At 46.6% G+C, this 25,958-nt stretch overlaps 2 protein-coding genes across 2 annotated transcripts; both read left to right on the forward strand.

Moving 5' to 3' along the window:
• The first annotated feature begins 5,495 nt into the window (after positions 1-5,495).
• Positions 5,496-11,274, forward strand: LOC102564539 (keratin, type II cytoskeletal 5-like). Its single transcript, XM_006275686.2, has 9 exons — positions 5,496-6,100; positions 6,846-7,060; positions 7,728-7,788; positions 8,180-8,275; positions 8,550-8,714; positions 9,062-9,187; positions 9,617-9,837; positions 9,993-10,027; positions 10,131-11,274. The coding sequence occupies exons 1-9, from the start codon at positions 5,546-5,548 to the stop codon at positions 10,409-10,411; spliced, it is 1,755 nt and encodes a 584-aa protein (XP_006275748.2). The 5' UTR covers positions 5,496-5,545; the 3' UTR covers positions 10,412-11,274.
• Positions 11,275-13,121: 1,847 nt separating this feature from the next.
• Positions 13,122-24,731, forward strand: LOC102568498 (keratin, type II cytoskeletal 6A). The gene is made up of 9 exons (XM_006275704.4): positions 13,122-13,620; positions 14,661-14,869; positions 17,989-18,049; positions 18,527-18,622; positions 19,260-19,424; positions 20,185-20,310; positions 21,995-22,215; positions 22,402-22,436; positions 23,329-24,731. Exons 1-9 carry the CDS (start codon positions 13,192-13,194, stop codon positions 23,544-23,546), a joined length of 1,560 nt encoding a protein of 519 aa, XP_006275766.3. The 5' UTR covers positions 13,122-13,191; the 3' UTR covers positions 23,547-24,731.
• The last annotated feature ends 1,227 nt before the right edge of the window (positions 24,732-25,958 follow it).

The following is a 25,958-nucleotide window of genomic DNA, read 5'->3' on the forward strand; positions in this document are numbered from 1 at the left end:
AACAAGTAAAAATCCCAAATCCTGATACTGCAAGCTATCTATTGTTCCTGAAGAAACCATGAGATATCCCATCAGTCTATCTGCCATCCATAGGAATCTCAAGCTGGCTCCCAAGTATTTGGGTTACTCCCTAATCTTAAGTGTTTCCTGATTATCAATCAGTTTCCTGAGATGGTCCAAATCAGATAACCCCTTGTCAATAGAAAAGACAATGATTTACACTACTGAGGGTGCTTCAAAGCAGCTGAACTGAGGGTATAAAAATCTGTAAGTGTGTGTGCTTAAAAGAAGAGAAGAAAGAAAAAGAAGAAGCAGGAGGAAAGAAAAGGAGAAAGAAAGAAGAAGAAGAAAACTCCTGTGCTGACACCATCCCCTGTCGTTCTTGGGACGCTGGAAGAACAGATCGTCTCTCTCTTCAAGGACTGTGCCTGTCAGCTTTGCAGCCTGAGTACCGTGGACTCGGTGAGATTCCCAGCGTTCTCTCTTCTTTCTAGGCATAAACTTCTGAACCTGACCTGTATCAGTTAAGCTTGAGCTAAGTTTCCCCAAACACTTAGTGAAACCAGGGTAGTATTGTCATTGTTTGTGTTTGTTTTTCTTTTGCATGGCTATTACTACTAGTACTATTATATATTTCATATGCTTAGCAATAAATAACTTTTATAGGCAAACTGGTAGTAATTGGGTATATTTTTCCTTCTCTGCTTCTTTCTCCTCCTGTGCTCTGCAGCAACGCTTCTTTTACCTATGCTAAAGATCCCTGTGAAGCCTAAATTATTGTGGGGTTTGCTCATCAAGAGGCCAAAGATTGGGACGTGCTGAGTTTGAAACGCATAAGGGGATCAGCTTGTACAGGCTGATTGACCCAGTTTGACTCAGACGTGCCCTTATGAACTGAATGCTGGCCCATGAGGGTGTCAGCTGGACACCCAGCCGGATTCAGAGGGATTCTGTTTACCTGTGTTCTTGTGTCTGACTGCATTTTATTGCTGCTCTTATCAACTGATTCTTGGCATATGAGGGTGTCAGCCTGTCCATGCTGATCAGCCCGACCAGATCAGGCGTGTCACGTTAACTTGTGTGTGTGTTTGTGTGTATGACTGATTTGGTGACTGGAGGAACCCAGTCCCATTGAGATTGAGTCCTGCAAGATAGCTCCACTGGGGGTGAGGGCTTGCAGAAGGGAGAAATACAGCTCCATATAGTAACACAAGCAGCACATTGACATAATCACCAAGACCCTAGAAACTATCCCTAATAAATGAGCACACCCCAAAGTAATGGGCAAATTTGGTAACACCGTCAGCCCTTCCCGGTGACATCTCAGCCCAGCAGACTTCACTGATATGCCCTAGCTAAAATCTTTAACTCAGGTGTGGTCATATTAACTCAGGTGTAGGAATGACTGGCAGTGAAGTACTGGAGGCACTGTTAAGATGCTCAGGATGGGCTAGATTTTGTTTTATGAATCTGAATAAGAGATGCACCACTCTAGTAACTACAGGATCAATGACACAATATCTTTGAACTATTTTGACTAATTTTGCCTAGTATGTTGTGGTTTTTAAAAAAATTATATATTTCATGGATTTCATAGACATTAGGGCTGGAAGGGACCTCGGAAGATCATCGAGTCCGGCCCCCAAATATATTGCTAGACTATATATAGTCTAGCAAATCAGTGCATAGTCCAACAGTTACATTCGTCTGTTAGTTTATTACATTTGTCTATATTAGTAAGATATTAGTATATTAGTATTCCTCTTTAACTGGATAATAGGACACACCGCATCATATGTGATGACGTGTCACACCATCTGCGCCACTTTTCAAAATCCTAAATCCGCCCATGGCAGCAGGATAGGTAGAGCTAGAGTTTGCATATTAAACAATATCTGAAACCCACTGCATCCTCGTGGCTTCATTAGTCTAGGAAAAAGAAAATGACAGTGTTTAATTATTTTCCACATCAGCTGGGGTATGGACGAGAAGAAACCAGCTTAATTTCTGCAAAGATTCAAGAGTTGTACATTAGGAAAACCTCTCTCACAATTAGGCTGGGATTGTAGCATTTCGTTGCTTAGAGGTTTTAAAGGCTCTGTTAAATGAACATCTGTCAGGCACAGCCTAGGTACCCTTGATAAAGTCTAAGTACAGTTATCTGGCCTTGCTGGTCTCCTGATATGCCTTCTAACCCTATATTTCTATGAATAAAGAAGAAATTCTTACATAGAGATTCACCTGATATTCCCAGCTTCTCTTCCTCTGCTCTTGCCGAGTCCAGTTTAACCATGACCATAGAGGCACCCCAGTTCTTGGACTCCAGCAGCAGGCGGCTCTTCTGGAGTCCTGCATGCCCTGTGCCTCTAAGGGCTTAGGGCAGTGGTGAGAGCCAAATGGCTAGAGTCTGATCCGACGGCAGGCCGGATGGTCGTTCCAATCCAGCACCTGCGGACAACACGGTGAGCACCATCTGGCCATGTGGAGGGGGGGAAGTCCAGCCCTGCAGGGCAGTAAGGAGGTTTCACCCAGCTCTGGGAGGATGGGGAGGAATGACCTGGCTGGAGGGGGGTGGTAAAGGGAGCATGGCTCAGCCCCATTGGAGGGCAGTGGGGTGGCTTTGTCACAACCCAGCCTTGTGGGGAGGGGGAAGAGGGCTTGACCCAGCCCTGTAGGAGGGGGAGGATGTGTTACCCATCCCCATGTGAGAAGGGGGCACAGCCTGGCTCCAACTGGGTGAATGGGACTTGGGGTTTGGGGATTCAGTGGAGGGGGAGGTAGCCCTATTAATGCCTGCTACTTCCCCACCACCAAATTTCCCACCCTGTGGGGAGCCCAGTGGGCCACATGCAATCACTCCCCAGGCTGCATTTGGACTGCCAGCCAGAATTGGAGCACCTCTGGCTTCAGACAAGACCCTATTGATCATGTAGGAGCCTCCAGGTAGGCAACCTGACTCCAGCTGTCTTTCCTGCCTGGTGCAGGGGGCTGGACCTGATGATCTTCCGAGGTCCCCTCCAGCCTTAAAATCTATGAATCTATGAATTACAGGGTCTTTAAACTAGGACTTGGCCCCAGGAGGGTGAAACCAATTAGCAGGGTCAGATTCCTCTACGGACATGAGATGCCTCTGAAGACTGATCCTGGATTAGGCTTCTAGTCTTTCTACAAAGAGAACGGGCAGAGTTAGGCATCTTTGAAGGTTGATTCAGAGAGCCCAGAGGTGCCCAAAGGTAGCTGATTCAAAAAGCTGAACACAGTGGTGCATCTGGCAACTTGGGCATTAGGTGCCTGACTCAGGCTGCCTAGGAAGTACCTCTGCTCACTCACAATTCAGGATGCCCAAGTCAAGCACTTAACTGATGGCTGTCAGCCTGTTGCCTAAAAGGGGAGCAGTGATATTGCCACCCTAAAATTTCCTAAACTTAAGTCTATTGGGATGAATTAGGCAAGTTCAGGGCATACTTAGGCACTTCCCCAGCACAAATCGGGATCAGAAAGGAGCTGAGGCAGGAGATAGGCAGCTAATAGACCAGAATAGTGCTTGCTCAGGGGCTCAAGGGTAGGGGCTGAAAGAATAGAGCAGTGCAGAAGAAAGGCTGTGAATTAACTTAGGTGCATGTACATGCATGGCCGGTATGGATGATCCTTTATAAAGCAGTCACCTACCTTTCACCTGAGTCCCGAGTAGGTCTGGTCTTTAGCATCTAAACAGGTATATAATAAACAGTGGAGGACCTGATCTGGCAAAATGCAGACTGTTTTTACCTTAATGCTTACTGGGGTCAAATCAGCAACTCCCAACAGGGGCATCTTGACTGGTTGCTTAGGCAGCACTTAATATTCCAGGGATGAACCTCTCCTTAGTCATATGGGAGCAGGGGCTGGTCACATATTGCATCACAATATGACTTCAGCATTTACTGCTTGTGGCCCTTTCAGCCTCGTTTGCGAGGAGACAACGAGCCATAAGGAAAGGACACAGCGCAATGGGGAAGGAGAAGAAATTCACACCCTCTGCTCTTCTTCCGAAGGACATAATGGCCAAATTCATCTGCTTTCTGGGTGCGGGCATTCAAGATGGAGCACCCACAAATTTCCACCTGAGCTTTGCAGCTGCAAACACAAGCTATGCATCCCCTCCTGTCTTGCACCTTTTGCATCTTTTAGTGCCTGCGCAGATGCAAGTGCTTCAGCTTCTGGAGCTTTTGTGCAGGTGTCACTGCCACTATTTGCATAGGAGCAAGTGCTCGGGTCGGGTAGCTTCACTGGCACTGTCAAGGTTTTGTGCAGGGATAAGCATAGGCACCAGCAAAGCTGAAACATGTCCCAAAAGCTGAGAAAATTCAGCACCATAAATCTCCCTTCAGTCAGGACAGAGCCTGGTGCAGGTGAAATTTCGAGCAGGAGCATCCTCTGCCCCTGTGAGGTCTCCATCCTTTGCACAAAGGACCAGCACTAAAGTCTATGTTCAGCTGAAGTGTCCTGGGTAGGGACCACCTAAATTACAGTGAGACAAAAGCGTTTTTCATGATGCACAGAGCTGATGCTGTAGGCATTTCGTGGTGGCCCTGCCCCGTGGTGCTGATGGATGGAGATGCCCTGGAGGGGGCAGGAGGAACAAGGGAGTGACCGCCATCTGGTCTCCTGCCATTCAGCATCTTCCCCAAGGACCGCTGGCTCCTGCTGGGGAGCCAGCTTTTTATTTTTATTAAGGGGGTTTCTGCAAAATCCGTGAAACTGCGACTGAAGTAGGTCCCTAGCCATGAGAGCCTTTATCATAAGCCCTGTACTCACTCTTTCTTTCTCTCTCTCTCTCTCCACATTTTAGGGAATTAACTTAAAACAACTGCCTTTCATCTTGACCCTTCTGTACCTCCAACATGATTTCAATGACCTAACCACTGAATTAATACTATTCATCTCCCATATTTATCTCTCTACCATCTTTCTCTCTGTGTGGGGGTTTTATACAGGCTCAGATTTTCAAGAGAAGAGCATATAATGACCTTGTATCTACAAGGATACATGTGAACTCAGCCACAACACCAAGACCTGTTGTTTCCTGTCACTCAATACATCACCTGCAGCAATGCAGGTGAGGAGCACCGATTCACTCTCCAACACACCAACCAAACTGGCACTCAAATACTACAGGCATTGCTGCAATCAAGACTGCAGGGAAGGGGTCAGAAATGGTGAGGAAGAAAAAAGGGTTGAGCAAGCAACTTTCTAGGAAGAAATGTCAAATGCGTGAGCACAAATGTTGCTTGGAAATGCAACTCTGGAGACTCTCACTCACACGGAGGGGCGTGTGATCAGGATGACCTCAGTGCTCAAAATGCCTCTGGCTATACCCTACCCAATTAATCAGCGAGATGAACCATCACACTGAACCCATCCCAGTGCTGGGAGAGTATATTAATAAGCCCAGCCGCTGCCCCTGGAGAGTAGAGGGTCGTCCTTCTCTTTCCTTGGCTGCTCCGTGCTCTCTGCCGCATCCTCACTCCTTCATTCATACTCCCAGTCTAGCCGAACAGCCACCATGTCTCGCCAATGCAGCATAACCTACCAGAGTGGGAAAAAGGGCTTTAGCACGGCTTCTGCCATCATCCCTAGCGCCTGCCGCACCAGCTTCAGCTCACGCACCGTCTCCCGATCGGGTGGTTGTGGCGCTGGTGGTGGATTTGCCGGGTTTGGTGGTGACTGCACCAGCTTCGGCAGCAGAAGCCTCTATAATCTAGGTGGCTGCAAGAGAATCTCCATTGCTGGAAGCGGTGGTGGCTTCAATGGAGCTCCAGGGCCCTATGGTTTTGGAGCTGGTGCCAGCAGTGGATTTGGTTACGGTGGTGGAGTAGGTGGTGGTTTTGCTGGTGGAGTAGGTAGAGACTTAGGGTTAGGTGGACCTGGGTTCGGAGGTGGCATGGGTGGTCCTGGCTTCCCTGTCTTCCCACCTGGAGGCATCCATGAAGTGACTGTCAACAAGACCCTTCTTCAGCCGCTCCATCTGGACATCGACCCCACCATCCAGAGGGTCCGCGAGGAGGAGAAGGAGCAGATCCAGACCCTCAACAACAAATTTGCCTCGTTCATCGACAAGGTGAGACAAAACACTTCGCTGGTCTCTTGTGCTCAGTCTTTGCAGGTCGACAAAAATAACAGCAATCCATTTCTTTATCAGCATTTGGTTCTTCTACACCGTGCACAACAGAGCCAGGGTCCCACACCCGGCAATAGGGAAACAAAGCTATAGTAACCTGATTGGGCTGAGGCAAGTCATTCTGTCCATTGGTGCTGGGATTAGACAGTCAGTGTACTGACTACCTTATGGTGTTGTACCATTAGTAGTGCAATCACTGATTAATGCAGCCATACCAGCAAGTATACATTTGAATGTTCCCAGTCAGTTTTAAAGGTCAGACTGAAGCAATACAGCTGCAGTTAGGTCGGGGTGGGCAAAATGCGGCCCGTGGGCTGGGTGCGGCCTGCCAGGCCATTCTATCCAACCTGTGGGGCTCCTAAAAAATGTAGAAAATTTCCTTTATGCCAAGGCGACACGCATGCAAAATGCAACTCGGGCATCTTAGTCTCACTTAAAACCCATTTGGCAAAGAGGTAGATGGTGACACAAGGTGCAAAGGAAGGAGGGGATTGGCCGCCAACTGCTTTGTGATACAGGTGAGGTCCTGGAAGACGCATTTTTATATCAGCTGAGGGTCTTTCTGTGACCTCCAGCTTCTCATCAGTGGCTCTGAAGAACTACAGGCATTCCCTACCCGTCAGGCAATACACTGGGTGCTTAGCCCTGCTCTTCTAAGGCATCTTCTGGACACTTTTGATTGCAGGTCCGATTCCTCGAGCAACAAAATAAGGTGCTGGAAACCAAATGGACCCTGCTGCAGGAACAGGGACAGAAAACAGTCAGGAACAACATTGAGCCCCTCTTTGAAGCCTACATCAATAACCTCAGGATGCAGCTCAACGGCCTGGTGGGGGACAGGGGAAGGCTGGAAGGAGAGCTGGACTCCATGAAAAACCTCGTGGAAGATTTCAAGAATAAGTAAGTCTGATCAGCGAGCTTCCCACCTCTCATGCTGGGTCAATTCTTGCAGCCTCCAAATCACCAAAGCCCCTGGGGACCTAAATCAAGGAAATAATGTCTTGGCAATCAGATACTAGATGAATAGGAGAGGGAGAGGAGGTACAAACATCAATGAGTGAATTTACTGAGAGGCATAAATTCTGCCTAGATGACGGGGCTTTCCATACTACATTTTCCTGTTTAAGTCCAACTATCCAAGAATTATTTGCATCTCTATAGGAATGGGACGGGACATACTGACACGAGAATATTTTCCATACAAAAATGTGCACCAAGATTTGGCAATGCTAAGACTTCAGCATATCAGCACACAATGACACAGACCCGTGAGACTTTGGAGGCAGATTGTTTCAATCGCAAAGAGGAAGATGCAGTGAGAAGGACGGGTGGCCACAAATACAAGCTAGAGAAGAGCAGATTTCTCTAGGGTGCTTTGCAATGCACCTGGCATGCTGGTTTTTAACTAGCTGAGCCGACATAAGGCTCAAAGAAATAGCCTCGAAGATAAAATTGAGATCCTTCTGGTAGCAGAGATAAGCAGGGCCCCTTGGGGAGTTCCTTCTCACAGGCTGCAATCATCTCCTGCTTTACCTAAGTCGGCTCTTCCTTCTTCTCCTTCCCTTAGGTATGAAGATGAAATCATCAAGCGCAACACAACTGAGAACAAATTTGTGGTGCTCAAGAAGGTGAGCGTGATTTTGGGAATGCAATCATGATTCTTCCTTGGGAGGTAGCAATCCCTAGAGATCCTGGATCCTGAGAGACCGACCTAGCCCACCGGATGCACTGTAGTGTAGAGGGGCAAATGGTGGGGGGAAAAAAGAAGTACCGTTCTATTTACAGGCATAAAAAGCTTCAACTGGCTTGTCCATGGATCTACAGGGACACTGCAATGATCCCAGACATCCTGAGTCTCTTCCCAAGATCTCTCATGATCTCATTCAGTTTTAAATGTTTCAATTTATGCTAAAAAAATCCGGAATATTTGGGGTTTTCTAGAAAGTTATTCTGGAGTTGAGTGCTCCCGGCCAGCTAATGAAAGTATTTAGCTCAATGCAATCCATTACCTCCTTTCAGGATGTGGATAGTGCTTTCATGAACAAGGTGGAACTGCAGGCCAAGGTCGACTCGCTGATCGATGAGATCAACTTCCTGAGAGCCATATACGAGGCAGTAAGTACTTGCAACCCAGAGCTTCTGCAGCCTTGTTTTTCCCCACCCATTTAATGTACGCTTTTCAGATTATTTCCCCCAGGGATGGGCTAAGCCCTTCTACTCTTCTGCAAGTGCATTGGCTGTCTGCAGAGTCCCTGGCAGGTTTTGAAAAGCTACCTGCTACATCGGGCTTTACCCTCCGCTTGCTGTGCAGAATGAAAAGGAATTATTTCAAATGGCAAGGAATAAATCCAAGGCTTATGGCTCACCCAAAAGTTTGCTTGGTTTCCAGGAACTGTCGCAGATGCAGACACAAATCACCGACACCTCCGTTGTCCTGTCCATGGACAACAACCGGGACCTGGACCTGGACGGCATCATTGCTGACGTCAAAGCTCAGTACGAGGACATCGCCAACAGGAGCCGAGTGGAGGCTGAGTCTTGGTACCAGACCAGAGTGAGTCACTAAGAATAATAACTATTTTATCGTGGGCACTGCTGCTCCTGAGCAGATCAACAAATATTTGGGACTTCAAGAAATCCCACAGAAGGTAAAAACCATGCCTCGACAATAAGTAGCACATGACATCCATACAGAATGAGCCCCACTGCATCCTCGGATGGGATGGTTTCATTCTCTACTCTGTTAGTACTGCTGCTGCTCTTTTATTTGTACTCACATTATAAAAGTATCGAGGATTTACCAGTTGTTTTGGGCGCTGCAGCCTCATGTAATGACATGCAAGTCCAGCCCAAAACCTCATGGATTTTCACCCAATTGGTGCATTCCTTTATGTGCAACAGTATGAGGAGCTGCAGGCTACTGCCGGCAGACATGGGGACGACCTAAGGAACACCAAGCATGAGATCTCAGAGATCAACCGACACATCCAGAGACTGCGGGCTGACATCGATGGTGTGAAAAGACAGGTGAGCATCCAGAGAAAGTACATGAAGTCATTCTCCCAACTGTAATACATATTAGCTCTGGAGCCAAGATCTACTCAACCCCCTGGAAAGTCAAGTCAGTGCCATGGCAGGGACTTTTTGTTTTAGCAGGTTTGAATTTGCCTCTTTTATCTCCGTATAAACTTGTCACTGAGATAAATTAAAGGGGATGATATGGGATAGCTTGGTTATAGCATCTAGCGGCAAAACCTAAGGTAGCATTCATGGACATACAGCTACAAAGACATGCATCAGAATGTGATTTGGCCACAACCATAGAGAAGCCCACGCTAGGAAAGAAGAAAGGATGAGAATTTAATCCAGAACAAGTGAAATCAGGTGATTTCACAGTAGAAAGAAAAAGAGTCACATCGGAGATGGAGGTTGACAGTGCTGTTCTCTCCTCCCCAGTGTGCCAACCTGCAAGCAGCCATCGCGGAGGCTGAGGAACGTGGTGAGATGGCCCTCAAGGATGCCCGGGACAAGCTGGCTCAGCTGGAGGATGCCCTGCAACAAGCCAAGGCTGACCTGGCCCGCCAGCTGCGGGAGTACCAGGAGCTCATGAACGTCAAGCTGGCGCTGGACATCGAGATTGCCACCTACCGGAAGCTGCTGGAGGGCGAGGAGAGCAGGTGAGGTGAGAGCAGACAATTAGAGAGGTACCAAACACCCATCAATGCTAATCAAGGGAGACACAGGTGCTGAGCACTGCTGGATATTAGACTCTTAAGTAATATCAATGCACCTCACCCCGATTCTTACGTTCTTCTGTTTCATTCCCCAACAGGCTGTGTGGAGAAGGTCCTGGGCCAGTGAATATCTGTAAGTTGTTTGAATGCACTTTGCTTATAAACTGCCTGGTTTTCATTTCCTTCTGCCACTCCACAGCTGCTATTCCCTATTGCCCGGTGTTTTCTTTTTGCAGCTGTGGTCAGCTCCAGCTGTGGAAGTGGAGGCAGCCTTGGCCTCGGCACTGGAAGTGGTCTGGGCATTGGAGGTGGTAGCAGTCTTGGCCTGGGCAGTGGAAGTGGTGTGTGCGTTACAGGCGGAAGTGGCCTCAGCGTGGGAGGTGGGCTCAGCATTGGAGGAAGCGGCTTCAGCTCCAGCAGTGGAAGAGGTTCCTGCGGGTTGAGCGTTGGAGGTGGAAGCAACTCCAGCGTGAAAGTCATCAAGACCACGTCGACTCAGCGGTGCTACAGAAGCTAAACCTTCTTCTCCACAGAAAAGATCCTTATTGTTCCCTGATGTTAGCACAGTCCTGCCCCACAAAAGGACGACCATCCTGAAGAAGACGACCAACATTTTCTAATCTGGAGGCCTAACCTTAGGGTTTAAGTCCTTTTTCTTGCAGAATCATGGACGGGACCTCAGGAGATCATCTAGTCCAACCCCCCGCTCAAAGCAGGACCATCCCAACTACATCATCTTGAATCAAGGACTTCGCTTTCGAACCTCAGCCTCAAAAATGTTGGTCTATATCTGTACGTGTTCAAACCCAACCGTGCCTCTCTCCTTTCTCCCTCTCACCATCTTTTGTCATAGAAATGTGCATCCTCTATCCAATGTGAAGAGAAAGTACGTATTCCTCCAGCTAGCACTGCCATCTAATCCTCAACACCCCCCCAAAAAAAATTGACAAAAGTAATAAAGAAACAAGTTATGAAGGGCTTATGGAAAGTCAATGTTAAGTCAAGCACATTAAAACGCTTTCTCAAGAGCTTTTTGCTGAAACATTGGGTTTTAAACAAAACAAAGCTTTTCAAGAAAAGTTGAAAGCCAAGTGATTAAAAATCAATCAATCAATCAATCAATCAATCAAAACAGAAATCAAAATTACTGGTTTTCTAGTGTTAAAACTGAAATTCAACTGTTCTTCCTTCAGGCATTTTTTTTTAATTTCATCCATTACTCCATCTCTTTATTTGCTGCCTTTCTGGAATTCAAATCATCTGGTCTTACGTTGTATAAATAATGTGCCGTGCTATTGCTTGTTCCTTGAGTCATGGGCCAACGTTGTTGAGTACCCCTCATTTTCCAGTGTTTGTCTAATAAAATGCATGTTCAATTTATTCTCTTTCCCGATCTCTTTTTATTCAATCGAGAATTAATGTACATAGGAAGTATCCCCGTGGTCTTGCATATTTTGCTCTCCAATTAACCCCCTGCAATTTACTGGCAGCAATGGTAATAGAAATAGGGTGATAACCCTTTAAAGAATCCAATGGAGCTCAAAGTGTTCGGTGTTTCGAAGCCATCAGGAGCTCTGCAGAAAAACAGAATATGAGCAGCTAGACTTTGGATATTTTCATATATTTTGGACTCAATATATGGAATACACTTGTGCCCATTTTAGTTTTTTCATATTATAATATTTATAGGAGGAGCAAAGGAACCGCAGCAATGGCTCTGGGAATGTCCTGACTCTTATGGCTGGGTGTAGAGGGAAATAAAGGTCTGCAAGTATGACCCAAGCCTTGGAAAAGATCACTCACCTCCTTCCCCAGTTACATTACACTTTGTGCTCTCTGACAGAGTGTACCCGCTTCTCCTACTCCAAGAAGCTGGAGTAAACATTTATGTGTGCAGATTTTTATAGTTTGGTATCTTAGCTTCCTTTTGGCATCCCAGCAAATCTGCCGTAATTTATTACTTTGGTGTTCAAATACTATCGCTGTAAAAAAAAAAAATTAGGGGATGAGTAACACCCGGGTTATAAATCTAGTTTCTGCATGCAAAGATTTTATTGCACACCTTGTACTGAACACAGTTGCTGCAGGGGTTATTAAAAGGCACTGCAATGGCATCATGGTAGTTGGAAATGGAAAAAGGCCCTGAGATCAGTCCTTTGAAGAAGAACAGAGTCCCCTCGTGGAAGTTGCATGTGATACTCAGATCTGTTGATTTTAAAGGAAGAAGGAGCCGCTCAGCTCATCTGGTCTGACTTTCTGTATGAGTCTCCAGACACCTTCCACCGATAATAAGTTCCACCAATGACCAGGTAAATGCACCTCGTTCAATGGAATATATGGCACTATGCCAAAAGAGAATGAAAGGGGAGGGAACCCATTTCATATGCCCTTTCATCTCATTGCTCCCGGACATCTGCTGGCAGCATCTTTTCCTTGCAAAAGAAGCTCTAGCCTCTGCACTTAGAGAGGGACGATGTTAAACTTCCCTGGCATAGGACGGCTGTTGTTAAAAAAGTCCAGAGACAAATTCTGTGGCCAACACCGTTATAGGGGAAGTCACGGCAAATTATCACAATACTCCCTTTTGGCCTTCCTATCGAAGCAGCTGTGAGATACTGAATTCATTGGAGTTCCTGCAGGTTGACACTGGTAACCAATGTCAGAACTCAGCTCCCAACAAGCACCCTTAACACCTCCGCTTTCACGGCTAACACCCTGCCCAACAGTCCTCTGTCTGACACAGCTCCCCATTGATTTCACAGCAAGAGCTGTGTGCAAGGACTGAGCCGGGCTGTAAGACAGCCAAGTGGCCGAAGACGTCTGTTCTCCATCACATTGTGGCAAAGGTGCTGCTTTACCACCAATAGCTCCTCTGTTATCACAGCCGCTTCACTAGGGGTGTGGATGTGCAGCAAAACAAATGTTGATATCAAGTTCAAAGCAAATGCTGCAGGAACCACCAGGTTTCTCCCCCCCCCCCTTTTTGTACTAAATCCTGCTATGAAAATTATAGGGTAGAGAATGTGGGTTCGTTCGCTTTACGAGTCTGCAGGTTGCCAGGCTATGAGGTATTCCCTATGAGCCCAGCGATTAGTGAAACAGGGAAGGTGGCCCGCTGCCAGGCATACCAAGCTGATGTATTCAGTGAAATGGTCTGGGATAATGTGCGGCCAAGCCCAGCTCTTTAAGAGGATAAAAAGTGGGAAACACGAGCCCCAAACTCACAAGGATCTTCCTTCCTTTGCATTTCAGCGATCACAGCCTGCCAGCTCCTCTTACCTCTTGGTGTGAGAAACCATGGCTCAAGTCATTAAGAATTTTAGCACTTCTTCAGCCGGTATCCCACTAGGCCGAACCAACTTCAGCTCCATCTCTGTGTCCCGGGGAGGCAGTGGAGGTTTGAGACAGATCGGCGGGGGTTTCGGCAGTAGGAGTCTCCACAGTCTAGGTGGAAGCAAAAGAATTTCTATTAGCGGAGGCTATCATTCAGCTAGATCTGCGTATGGCTACGGTTTAGGTGGGGTAGGGTATAGGATTGGTGGAGCGGGCTATGGCTTCGGCGGAGGATTCGTACCTGGATCTGGTGGCATTCAGGAGGTCACCGTCAACCAAAACCTCTTGACTCCTCTTAACCTGGAGATCGACCCTAACATCCAAAGAGTGAGAAAGGAGGAGAAGGAGCAGATCAAGACCCTCAACAACAAATTTGCCTCCTTTATTGACAAGGTAAAGTGTGAGTTGCTTCCTCTAAGAAGCCTATCCCTGTTCATCTCCCATTATCAATGTGATAGACAAGTCAGATTGTTCTCACTCGGCACGTCTACACATGCACTTTAATGCACATTAGTCTATTTTAATGCGCATTAAAGTGTCACTAAAAAAACCCTATGCGCTTTCACTAATGCCTATTAAAATAGGCGAATGTGCCTTTTTCTAGTACCTCAGAATGGAGGTACTAAATTTAATGTGCATTAGCAAAAGTGCATTAATGAACCTGTAGACACGCCCAGTTGTCAGTAACAAAATGATCATAATTGGTCCAGATCTAGATTTTGACTGCTGCACTGGTTAAATGGAAGGCTTCAGTTCAACCTCTGCAAAAATACAGTCATGAAACAGTTTAACCCTTCATCTTTCTTCCTGTCAGCATTTCAATAGGCAATGATTTCAATGTGCAATGATTCTGCAAACTTCTCTTCTAAAACCTGGAGGGACCAATATCGTTCTTTATGGGGTGGGAAATGGAATATAAATAGTTTTTTTCTGCCCCCATCTAGGTAAGAGTGGGTAGTAGGACTTGTTCTTGGGCTAGTGCATATCCCTTCTTAATTAAAAAATGCTGCTAATGGCAAATGAGGAATGCAAAACGTCATTGTCAAACCAATTATTTTTAGCAAGACTACTAATAGTAAAGCAAATTTTAAGAAACACTGCACCTCTTTGAATTCCTGTTTAAAATATCAGTGCATTATCTGTTAAGTCCTCATAAGTGCAAGTAAGATGTGGGAATAGTTTCAGCCTCAAAGAGATGATTATCTAAGATATTTCCTGATCTTCTGGTAAAAATTGCATAGAAACGATTGGCTATTGCACCTCCCTCTGTGGTTTTATGCCCTCTAGTTTTGTTGTGCATCAGATATACCCATCAAGGCATAATATACTAAAAAAAAAAAAAAAAAACCCTTTTCAGAAGATCTTAGTTTTTTTTTTAAATGGATGAAGCTCCATGAGATCCTTCAAGCGATATTCTCTCTGGTGGGATTCAGGTCCGGTTCCTGGAGCAACAGAACAAGGTTCTGGAGACCAAATGGAGCCTCCTGCAGGAACACAAAACGGCTAGAAGTAACATCGAGCCCATGTTCGAGGCTTACATCAGCAATCTGAGACGGCAGGTGGAGGTGCTGGGTGGGGAGAGAATTCGGCTAGATTCGGAGCTGAAGGGCATGCAGGATGTCGTTGAAGACTTCAGGATCAGGTAAGCCAAAGGAAGAGGAACACTGCCTTGTTCTTCTCTAAGCTGAGCTATTGCTTTCAAACTCATAAGACATGCCATCAGTACGGTACCAACCAAGAACTACGATGACTCTGAGATCTAAGGATAACCAGGTTCAGATATGCAGTGGGCCTGTGTGAGTAGGCAGATATTCAATCTGGCTTCCGATCCATCCACTTCAGATGCCAGGGATCTGATCTGGAGATCCGGACTGGGTTCCCACTTCGATCCGTCCAAAGTGGCTTTGAAGCCTTGGAGCTGCCTCGGAGATCTGGCCATAGGGTATAATGGGGAATCAATGAAATATTTATAACTTGGGGGGGGGGGGTGTCTGATTTGGATGAAACTTTCAGGTATGGTAGCCTCTTCTGAGAGCATGAAGTCTGCCCAGTTTCAAGAGATCGGTGCAGGGGTTTGGGGGGGAACTGCACCCCAAATTCTTGAAAGCAAAACTCATGTCACGTGTATGTGTTACATCACAGGGGGTGAAAACTGCAGGGATGGTAGCCCCTGGTGAGGCCACAAAGCCTGCCAGCTGTCAAGGAGATAGGTGTAGGGGTTTGTGGGGGAACTGCACCTGAAGCTGCTGACAGGCAAAACTTGTGACATAGATGACCCTGTGTGTGTTAAGGCGCAGCGGGCTGAAAACTGCATGGATGGTAGCCCCTGCTCAGGCCACAAAACCTGCCAAGTTTTAAGCAGATAGGTGCAGGAGTGTGGGGCAAACTGCACCTCAAGCTGTGGACAAGCAACACTCGTGACATGGGTGACACTGTGTGTGTTAAGGCGCAGCAGGGTGAAAGCTGCAGGGATGGTGGCCCCTGCTGCGGACACGAATCCTGCCAGCTGTTGAGGAGATCGGTTCAGGGCTTCTGGGTTCTGGGGCCCTGCACTCCTAGCTGCTGACAGACAAAACTCATGACATGGGTGTTGTGCACCTGCGTATGTCTTGGGGCAGTTGATTGTATTGATTATTTCCTCTCCTTAGTCTGTGGTTTTGTAGGTGTTAATTGTTGCTAATTAACTGATTACATTAGCTAGCAGCTGTGTATTGAGCTGGTCCCTGAGTGAATCATGATTCATTGGCAACTGGTAATATGGTAACTTAGCAGCCAGGCCTACAGTAGTTCCCCTGCCCCCCCCCCCCCTCCCAAGACAGACACAGTTGCACAAGCACCCATGTCACGAGTTTTGCTTGTCCGTGGCCAGAGGTGCAGGGCCCCAGAACCCCCCTGCACCGATCTCCTCAACAGCTGGCAGGCTTCATGGCCACAGCAGGGGCTACCATCCCTGCAGCTTTCATCCTGCTGCACCTTAACACACACAGTGTCACCCATGTCACGAATTTTGCTTGTCCACAGCTTGAGGTGTAGTTCCCACCACACCCCTGTGCTGATCTTCTTGAAACTTGATCTTCTTGCAACTTGAAACTTCATGCTCTCAGCAGAAGCTACCACCCCTGCAAATTTCATCCAAATCAGACAAAAAACAACAGTTATAGATATTTCATTGATTCCCCGTTATACCTTATGGCCAGATCTCCGAAGCGGCTCTGAAGCTTTTCCGAAGCACTTCGGAGACTCTGAAGCACTTTGGAAAGCCTAACGAAGCCAGCGCTTCAATCTGGACATGCTGCTTTGGATGTCGAAGTGTCCGAAGCTTCTCCACATCTGAAGCACGGTCCGAAGCCTTGCACAGCCCTAGTACGCAATGACTGTTTCTGAGTTGGTGGGACGTGTTATCCACCAAAGACCTGGAGATGGAGACAACCAAAATATTTTTGTTAACAGCTCTTTTCTGAGCTAAAAGGATGTATTAGTGAGTGTACATTTTAGCTGGTTTCTAATTATAATGATTTATCATAGGCGCCCTGGTCAGGTCTCTGTGGTACCACAGGCTAAGAGTCAGGAGACCTGAAGCTGTTCCTAGCTTTGCTCCTCAACTCTATATGTGACACTAGGCAAACCATGCCCCCAAGTTATCTCCTGCAGAATAGAGGTACTAGTGCTGGTCAGCCTTTTGTAACGTGCCTTGAGGTCTCTGGCTAAAACCTGCAACCTCACTACGATTATTAACACCAGTTTCCATCAGAGGACATCAAATTACCTTCTGAAAAGGGAGGGATTATCTCCCCTTATGCCTGGGGAAACTTAAGTTAAGTGACTTGCCCACAGTGACAAAACACAATGGTGGTAGAACTGGAAATCATGCCATGCCCCGTTGATGTCCGACTGGATTTCACTGCAGGCAGTGCGTTCAGGGGCATGCATCCTGTATCAAGGGGAGTACTCTCAAGTCTTTCCTCTTGGGAAGAGCCAGGCTTGTTTGGCTTGTTTTATGAGCTGTAGACAATCTTTCTTTGAATTTTAGCCTTTCATCTCCCCCTTTTAATTTGGGCTGGGCTGCAGGCCATGCTTAGAGTCAGCCCATTTACTCCCCAGAGAACTAACTGATGGTGCTACGCACTATTAAGCAAGCAAGCCAAGCCATGAACTCAGACTCTGGTTTCCTTGTGTGCCAGGCCAAACTTGGCTCCCCCTCATGCCCCTCACCTCTGCAGCTCAACTGAAGTCAATGGGATGGGATGTTGCAGAGCACAATTTGGCCTCTTCTGACTAAGCCAGACATGTCTCTGCTGAGCTCATATCATGCCCCACCCAATCCCTCCAGCCTGAGATATCACAAGGCTTCTATTCATACAGGATGAAAAAAATTATAGGAGGATAAAACATGCTTTAATGAAGGTTTACAGGTCCTCTGGGTGGACTTCTTCTGTTGTTTGGCTCCAGGGCACTCTCTTTCCAACTAGGCTGGTCATATATGCCTGGCATGCTAAAAACAGCAGCTGAGCATCATCAGAGAGCTGGTCCTGCAGTTCTCTGATATCTATGGAGGCTTTTGTCCACCTGGAAGATAATGGATCCGAATGACTTCGGTCCATGTTACTGATAGACACAATAAATATATGGTTAAAAAATAACAGCCCAGGAAATATAACAGCCAGCTTATGGCAGAGGCTCTCTGAATGCATGTGCTGGATGGCATCCAGTTATACTGATATGAGCCATAATAAGCCACGCATCTCCCTGTCCTCCCAACAGGTATGAAGATGAGATCCACAAGCGCACAGCTGCAGAGAATGAGTTTGTGGTGCTGAAGAAGGTGAGTGACACTAGCTTTAAAAAAAGAAAAAGGAACATGGGAGTTTAAGAGAGAAATGCACTTTTGCTCCTTCAGCATTTTTGTCTCCAGTGGTTCAAGAGATCAAAATGCTGCACAAGCATCTCATATGCTGCACAAAAGCAGCAGTGTATCCATGCCAGAGCAGTGGCTCTAAGTCCCCACTAGAACTGGTCAACAATATTTTGACAAAAAGGTTGTTATTATCATTATCATTGTTATAAAAATTGAAATTTCATCAACCCTTTTCTTTGGGGAAAAACCCCTTCATTTTGACAACGCCTATAAATTCTCGGCAGGGGTAGGGAATAATCATACCCCAACCAGCTCTCTTTCAAATCTCCATGAATGATCAATTCTGGCTGTTCCCAGACATGTTGGTTAAACATGGAAGGACCCATCAGCTGGAATACAGATGGGAAGTGGTTTGTAATACAGTGTTTACTGCCTTCTTTTTAGGATGTGGATGTTGCCTACCTGAACAAAGTAGAGCTAGGAGCCAAAGTGGATGGTCTGACTGATGAGATCAACTTCTTGAGAGCTCTCTATGAAGCAGTAAGGACCCTTTAAATATTCCCAGCCAAGCATAATACCCGTTTTCCACCCCATGTGCCAAGCTTCTGTGAAGAAGATGCAACCCAAGAAAAAGGTGGGAAAATGGAAACCCTGCCCCTGACAAGAGGGATGTGGATAACCTGGAGAGGGCCCAGAGAAGGGCCACTCGTATGGTTAAGGGCTTGCAGGCCAAGCCCTACGAGGAGAGACTAAAGAACCTGGACCTTTTCAGCCTACGCAAGAGAAGGTTGAGAGGCGACCTTGTGGCTGCCTATAAATTCATCGCGGGGGTGCAGAAGGGAATTGTTGAGGCTCTACTTACCAAGGCGCCCCTGGGGGTTACAAGAAATAATGGCCACAAGCTAGCAGAGAGCAGATTTAGACTGGACATTAGGAAGAACTTCTTCACAGTTAAAGTGGCCAAGGTCTGGAACGGGCTCCCAAGGGAGGTGGTGCTCTCCCCTACCCTGGGGGTCTTCAAGAGGAGGTTAGATAGGCATCTGCCTGGGGTCATCTGAACCCAGCACTCTTTCCTGCCCATGCAGGGGGTCAGACTTGATGATCTATTGAGGTCCCTTCCAACCCTAACAACTATGCATCTATGAATCTATGACTCTGATTTTTCTCCGATTAACAGGAATTAGCTCAAATGCAGTCACAAATCTCTGAAACCTCCGTTGTCCTGTCCATGGACAACAACCGTAACCTGGACCTGGACAGCATCATTGCAGAGGTCAAAGCACAGTACGAAGACATTGCCAACAGGAGCCGGGCAGAGGCAGAGTCCTGGTACCAGAGCAAGGTGACAAGCTGTAGAGTTATGAGGGTTCAGACCGTGGCATTTATTACTGAGGCTAGTCTGAAAATTCTGGTCCATAGTTTGCTGTCAAAAAAAAAAATGCTGTTTTGACAAAATCATTTCAATTCATATCAAGAAAAAAATAATTTGACAAACGTATAGACATGCCACGCTGATGTCCTGCAAAATAAACTGAACGAAACATTTACAATTTACTGAAGCAAAGCATTTCACTTGACCTGGGCCAATATTTTTTTTTTATTTCAGAATTTCAGTCCATGATGAATTTCAAAACTTTTGACTTTTTCTCTTGTTTTGATGGGCTCGGGTAGGGGGGCAGTGGGGAGGGGACTAAAATCTTCATATTTTTGGAAAGGTTGGAAAAACCATTTGCTGGCTCAAGTTATTCATCACCCAGTGGGCTGCTACTAACCTATAAGAGTGGAAAGAAGTTATTTTAAACCATAGCATCCATTATGGCTTACCCTCTCCAGTGAGACTTTGAAAACATAGAGCCTGATTTTCCCCTCAACACTTTCGATCCCATTCTCAGCTAGTGTATACTGCTGCTGTGGTCAAAGGAGTACCCCCAGCTAAAGGCAGATGAGCATTGGACCCCATGTTTTTACTTGAACTGTCAGCAGAGAGAGAGATAGAACAAGGCTACAGCAGTTTACAAGGACCTGTTGCCACTTATCTCAGGCTTCCAGCAATGTCTAATGGTTTCACACACTTGTGTCTCCCTCTCCTGTCTCTATCTCAGTATGAGGAGCTACAACTCACGGCCGGCAGGCACGGGGACGACCTGCGCAACACCAAGGTTGAGATCACCGAGATGAACCGTATGATCCACAGGCTTCACTCTGAGATCGACAGTGTTAAGAAACAGGTACTGGACAAGGTGCCTCGCAGGGGGCCTAAGGCTGATAGTCTGAGAGAAGAGGACAGATGGTGCAAAAGGGGCATTGGCTTTCAGGGGTCAGAGTGGTTGCACACACACATCCTCCAGGAACCCTTGACCTGGCAGCTCCATGCCACTTCCATGCCTCTTCAGCAAAATGGAAATGTCAGGGGTGGAAGTTGTATTGGTGAAGGACGTTCTACACAGTCTTTCCCCAAGACTATAATAGCCTGAAGAGAGGGAAGCATATAAGACTAAGTTGGATAGAGAACTGGCAGGAGCATTGGGCTCAGAGGGTAGTAATCAATGGCTCGATGTCTAGTTGACAACTGGTATCAAGTGGAGCGCCCCAGGGGTTGATCCTGGGGCCAGCTTTGTTCAATGTCTTCATCAACGACCTGGAAGATGGCATAAAGTACATCAAATCTGCAGATGGCACCAAGCTGGGGGGAGTAGTGGATATGCTGGAGGGTAGGGCTAGGATTCAGAGACACCTCTACAAATTGGAGGATTGGGCCAAAAGAAATCTCATGAGGTTCAACAAGGAGAAATGCAAAAGGGCAAAGTCTTACAAGGACTTTGCAAAGACTTAGGATGGAGCAATCCCATGCACCAGTGCAGGCCGGGGGCTGACCGGGTGGGCAGCAGCTCTTCAGAAAAGGACCTGGGGGTCACAGTGGACAAGAAGCTGCGTATGAGCCAGCAGTGTGCCCTTGTTGCCAAGAAAGCTAACGGCATCCTGGGCTGCATCGGTAGGTGTGTTGTCAGCAACTCAAGGGAAGTGACTATTCCCTTCTATTCAGCACTAGGGAGGCCACATCTGGAGTCCTGTGTCCAGTTTTTGGCCTCCCACTATAGAAAGGAGATGGACAAATTGCAAGAGTCCAGCGGAGGGCAACAAAATTGGTGCGGGAGCTGGGGGTCATGACTGATGAAGAGAGGCTGAGGGAACTGGGCTTACTTAGTCTGGAGAAGAGAAGACCGATTGGGGATTGAATAGCAGCCTTCAACTCTCTGCAGGGGGGTTGCAAAGAGGACGGAGCTGGACTGTTCTCAGCGGTGGCAGATGGCAGAACAAGGAGCAATGGGCTCCAGTTGCAGCAAGGGAAGTTTAGGTTAGATATTAGGAAGAACTTTCTCACTAGGAAGGTAGTAAAACACTGGAACAGGTTACCAGAGAGGTGGTGAAAGCTCCATCCTTGGAGGTTTTCAAGACCCAGCTTGACAAAACTTTGTCGGGGATGATCTAGTCATGGTTGATTCTGCTTTGAGCAGGAGGTTGGACTAAATGACCTCCTGAGGTCCCTTCCAGCCCTAATTTTCAATAATTCAGTAATTCTATGGTTCTATAAGACTAAGTTACAGCATCAATATGGCTGCTCTAGTTTACTCGAAGGTTGGTAAATCACCTCGTGCTAGCCCAGGAGAATGAGTGTAAATGTGTCTTAAGGGCACTCAGTGGAGATCTGGCACACCTCAGGACCAGTGTCTTCAAGACTGTTTCATATCAAGCTAGGAGATACACAAAAGAGCTGAAGGATGTGAACCCCAACGCTGCAGCCTCCACACATGCACTGCTTGCCATACTTGACAGTTCCTCTGGAAACAGAGAGTTTGCACATCCTGCCATGCTCCATCGGGGATTCACAAGTGCATGTTCTCCTGTCCGCAGTGTGCCAGTCTGCAGACAGCCATTGCCGATGCTGAGCAGTGCGGGGAGCTGGCCCTCAAAGATGCCCGGGTCAAACTGGCTGAGCTGGAGGATGCCCTGCAGAAGGCCAAGCAGGACATGGCCCGTCAGCTGCGGGAGTACCAGGAGCTCATGAACGTCAAGCTGGCGCTGGACATCGAGATCGCCACCTACCGGAAGCTGCTGGAGGGCGAGGAGAGCAGGTGGGTGCATCACAAAGTAGAGATATCAGAAGTTATTTTTTCCATTTCAACAATTCTCCAGGGTCTGCCCAATATTCGTTTGCTGAGATGCTACATTACACGGTGCTATAGTCACGGGTGCCAAACTCTGTCATTGCTCATAGCAACCATTCATAATAATATCATCCTTTTTTCTTTCCATCACAGGCTGGCTGGAGAGGGCGTTGGTGCAGTGAACATCTGTAAGTATTGTGACCCTCAATTGCCTTATACGCACTCCACTGAAGAGTAATTATTCCGCAGGACAGAGAAGGAGGTGGAGATGGCACAATGCAACTGAGATACGAGGCTGCAAACAGATGTAGCAGTAAACAGGGAGTGTAAAATGGGTTTGCCACTCTGGACAGGACTGAGACGAGAGCATCTGAACTATTTCCCCTAGGCCAGGTCTTGAACCTGCATAGCCTCTGTCTTGTAGCTGGTTTCCAGGTCACTATTGTGCACCCATGAACTGCCATGAATCCCTCAGCTGGGCCTCCAACTATTCAATATTTCCCCTCAACCCCTCCTACGCACCTATGCTCTTACTGCTGGCAGCAAGAAAAGGGCTAATCTGGGTGCACGCTTGTCAATGCTACATCAAGGCAAAAGCTCAAATGTTTGAAATTCTATTTAATGAAACACTTCAACGTTTCCCAGATTGAATATGAACTTTTGAAAAAAGGGACACCGATCCCTCTCCTCCTCAGCCATCTTAGGGCCACAAATTCATCATATTTGACCCAAATGTAGTAAATTTACTATTTGTTGGGGGGTAAAAGTCATCCACGCCTACTAAGGAAGGACTGGTCTTTATCTCACACGGATGTAAGCTGAAGGTAACATTATACTGGGGTATACAAACAGTAACAAAGGGAAGGATCCAAACTGAAAACAATTAATTAGAGAAGAGGCTAATGACCTATGAGGCTATGATTTCAATGGGTGTTACTAGGGAGGGATCATTGGGGAAGTAGATAGCAGTGAAATCTAGTATTCAGGGAAAGAGGCTCCAAGGAAGTAGGAGTTTCCTTCTCTGACTTGCAGGCTGCTGCTTCCTTGCTATCTAAACCTCTGCTGTTTCTTGTTTTGCAGCCGTGGTCTCTTCATCCGTCGGAGGCAGCTACAGCTCTGGGACGGCCCTCGGCCTGGGGACAGGGGCCAGCCTTGGCAGCGGGCTTAGTGTCGGGGAAAGTGGCTTCGGCGCCAGCAGTGGGAGAAGCCTGGTCGGAGGATATAGCTCTGGAGTGGGGAGCAGCTCCAGCATGAAAATTGTATCCAAAACCATGTCCAAAAGGAGCTTCCGGAGCTGAAGTCCCAATGAAAGCCAAATTCATCCTTGCCCAAATGGAAGAAATATGACGCTGCCTCCTAGTGGCGTCACAACCCACCACATCTCTAAGGCAGAAGCTTGGGGGGGTATTATGAAATGTCTCAAAAGAGCTAGATTTGTTTTATTGCTATTAGAAGAAGACACTTCTCACACCCACTGGTATTTATTGGCGTGTGGGAGATGCCTTTTTCTATTCCATTTAAAGCGCCGTGCAAAGGGTAAAACCCCACCCAGGAAATCAAGTGCTGAAAGCCCATTTTGTGTGAATAATAATCGGCCATTCCACCTAATGAGTTCAGTGGTTCCAGGACTTGGGTCATAGGAACCAGCAATATTCAAGGAGTTTTCCTGGGAATACAGTCTGCTCTGACTTACTCCAGTACAAGTGCAGAGTAACTTCAGGTGCAGGTTTACACCAGGGTAACACAGTGGGATTTTGCCCTTTCCATGCTATTTTGTATTTTCCCCCCGCTCTAAATAACCATCGATCCTGTTTCCATCCTTGCATTTCACATATATTAGTCAAGCAACCAGCTAACCCTCCCCTCCTAGTGGGTGGGAGATGGAGTGCTACACTGGGCTTGGAGAGTGGGTGCGTTACATCCACTTAAGAGGCAGCTTATATATTTCTTAGCTTGCTTTCCTCTTCTTTCATATTCCCACTCTTTCTGGTTCCTCTTTGCTTTTACCACGTAGACTCCATTTCCCAATGGAAAACTGGTGTGTCCACTACAGATTGCTTTACCACCAGAATGCCTTGCTCATTAAGTACCTATAATTCATATCTACACCCAGTGGAGCATAACGGCCAACCAACCTTATGGCTATGTCATGCAAATCTCATCTTTAAGCCACTCTATTATTCACTGTTAGTTCTCAGAGCATGAAAAAAAAATAGAGATGACACAAGAATGATGTTTTCTACATGCCCAGTAAAAAACAGGCAGAAACCAGATGGATGTTATGTTCTAGAGACAGTTAAGATCTGTACCATCTGTAAATGATCTTAAAGCCTTGTGTTTCTATGTGAAGAAAGAAAAGGGGAGTCAGTGTTTTTATGTATCAGGATGCTCATGATCTCAATTCCCTGTTCTTTTATGCTTGTGCCAAAGTACCTTGATTTCATGGAGACTTTTTAATAAACTGCTATCTGTGTGCAATGCCATCCTTCGCTTCTATTTTTGCAATTTATACTCACTCATATATAATTATCTATAGCAAGTCTCATAAGAACAGCCCTCAACCATTGTCAGCATTCATTGCCCCTTAGATTGTCATAGCAAAAAAGGAAAAGCAGGGGAGGTAGAGTTAAACTCATACTACAATTCAAATATTGCATGGGAGTTTCCAGCTCTTTGCAGTCATGCCTGCAAACAAAGCATTATTGTTAGCACTCAGTGTATCTCTATTTAAAAAATACAAACAGCTGCAGGGGCTGCGACTTAAAAACCTATCACCTGCAATGGCCAACATACAGTTAATGACACAGGGCTCGTTAAATGCATTGGGTTGGTCTAATAAAAGATATCAAATTCACCCAAGGAACCTTGTCTGCCTATGTCCTTAGACCAACACGGCTACAACCTAAACCCTTGCTACCCAGCAGACTATATTGAGGAGCTCTGCAGGGTCCTACAAGAGTCCATAACATCATAGCTGTGAAGATCATGGACTTATCCATGATCTGCATAAGCTCTGCTGATGGCATGTGATGAAGTGAGCTCTTGCTCATGAAAGCCTCTGCATCTCTGATTTGGTTCGTCTATCAGGTGTATCTCTATCGTTCCTTCTTCACTTTGATTTTCCATGAAATGCTGTTGAGGGGGAAATAACGGAGGACAAATGTTCCTTGACAAAACATCCCATTTTGACATTCAGCACAACTTCTCAATGCTTTTTCTTTTGAAACAACTTCTGGTTTGGGATGTCTCTGTTACAATACAATATGTGATACATAAAACCAAAAAATTAAAAAATGAAAATCACAAGTTTTTCAACCCAGTTTTAGTATTTATGTCCTGTGTCCACATTTAGGTCCCCAAGATGCAGTCAGAAGAGAAAGCTACTCACTGGTCCTAGAAGGAATCCCACAACCAAGCCAGAAACAGCTGAACAACTGTTACAGCAAAGCAATTCTCCTTGACTTTATCCTCCACCCCATCCCAAATAATGGGTGGTAGAGTATGGCGGCAGGTTGCAGGTCCTGCCCGATCCTCTTGTTTCCAGCGAGGCCCATTCCCTCTTCTATTCCCCGTGCACGAATGTAAAAGGTCTCTGACTTTTGCAACCAAATTCTCAGCTGGTGCAAATCAGTGCAACTGGGGTGAAGTTGGATTTGCAGGGGTTTTTTTCCCAGCTGAGAATCTGTCCCAGTCAACAAGAAAAGAAAGAT

Source organism: Alligator mississippiensis, chromosome 15 (assembly GCF_030867095.1).
Source record: "Alligator mississippiensis isolate rAllMis1 chromosome 15, rAllMis1, whole genome shotgun sequence".
Classification (NCBI taxonomy): domain Eukaryota; kingdom Metazoa; phylum Chordata; order Crocodylia; family Alligatoridae; genus Alligator; species Alligator mississippiensis.

Coding starts and splice junctions, on each gene's coding strand:
- LOC102568498 (XM_006275704.4), top strand. CDS start 13,192: ATGGCTCAAGTCATTAAGAATTTTAGCACTTCTTCAGCCGGTATCCCA. Junction 14,870..17,988: donor GTTGAAGACTTCAGGATCAG/GTAAGCCAAAGG, acceptor TCCTCCCAACAG/GTATGAAGATGAGATCCACA. Junction 22,437..23,328: donor CGTTGGTGCAGTGAACATCT/GTAAGTATTGTG, acceptor CTTGTTTTGCAG/CCGTGGTCTCTTCATCCGTC.
- LOC102564539 (XM_006275686.2), top strand. CDS start 5,546: ATGTCTCGCCAATGCAGCATAACCTACCAGAGTGGGAAAAAGGGCTTT. Junction 6,101..6,845: donor TTGCCTCGTTCATCGACAAG/GTGAGACAAAAC, acceptor TTTTGATTGCAG/GTCCGATTCCTCGAGCAACA. Junction 10,028..10,130: donor TCCTGGGCCAGTGAATATCT/GTAAGTTGTTTG, acceptor TTCTTTTTGCAG/CTGTGGTCAGCTCCAGCTGT.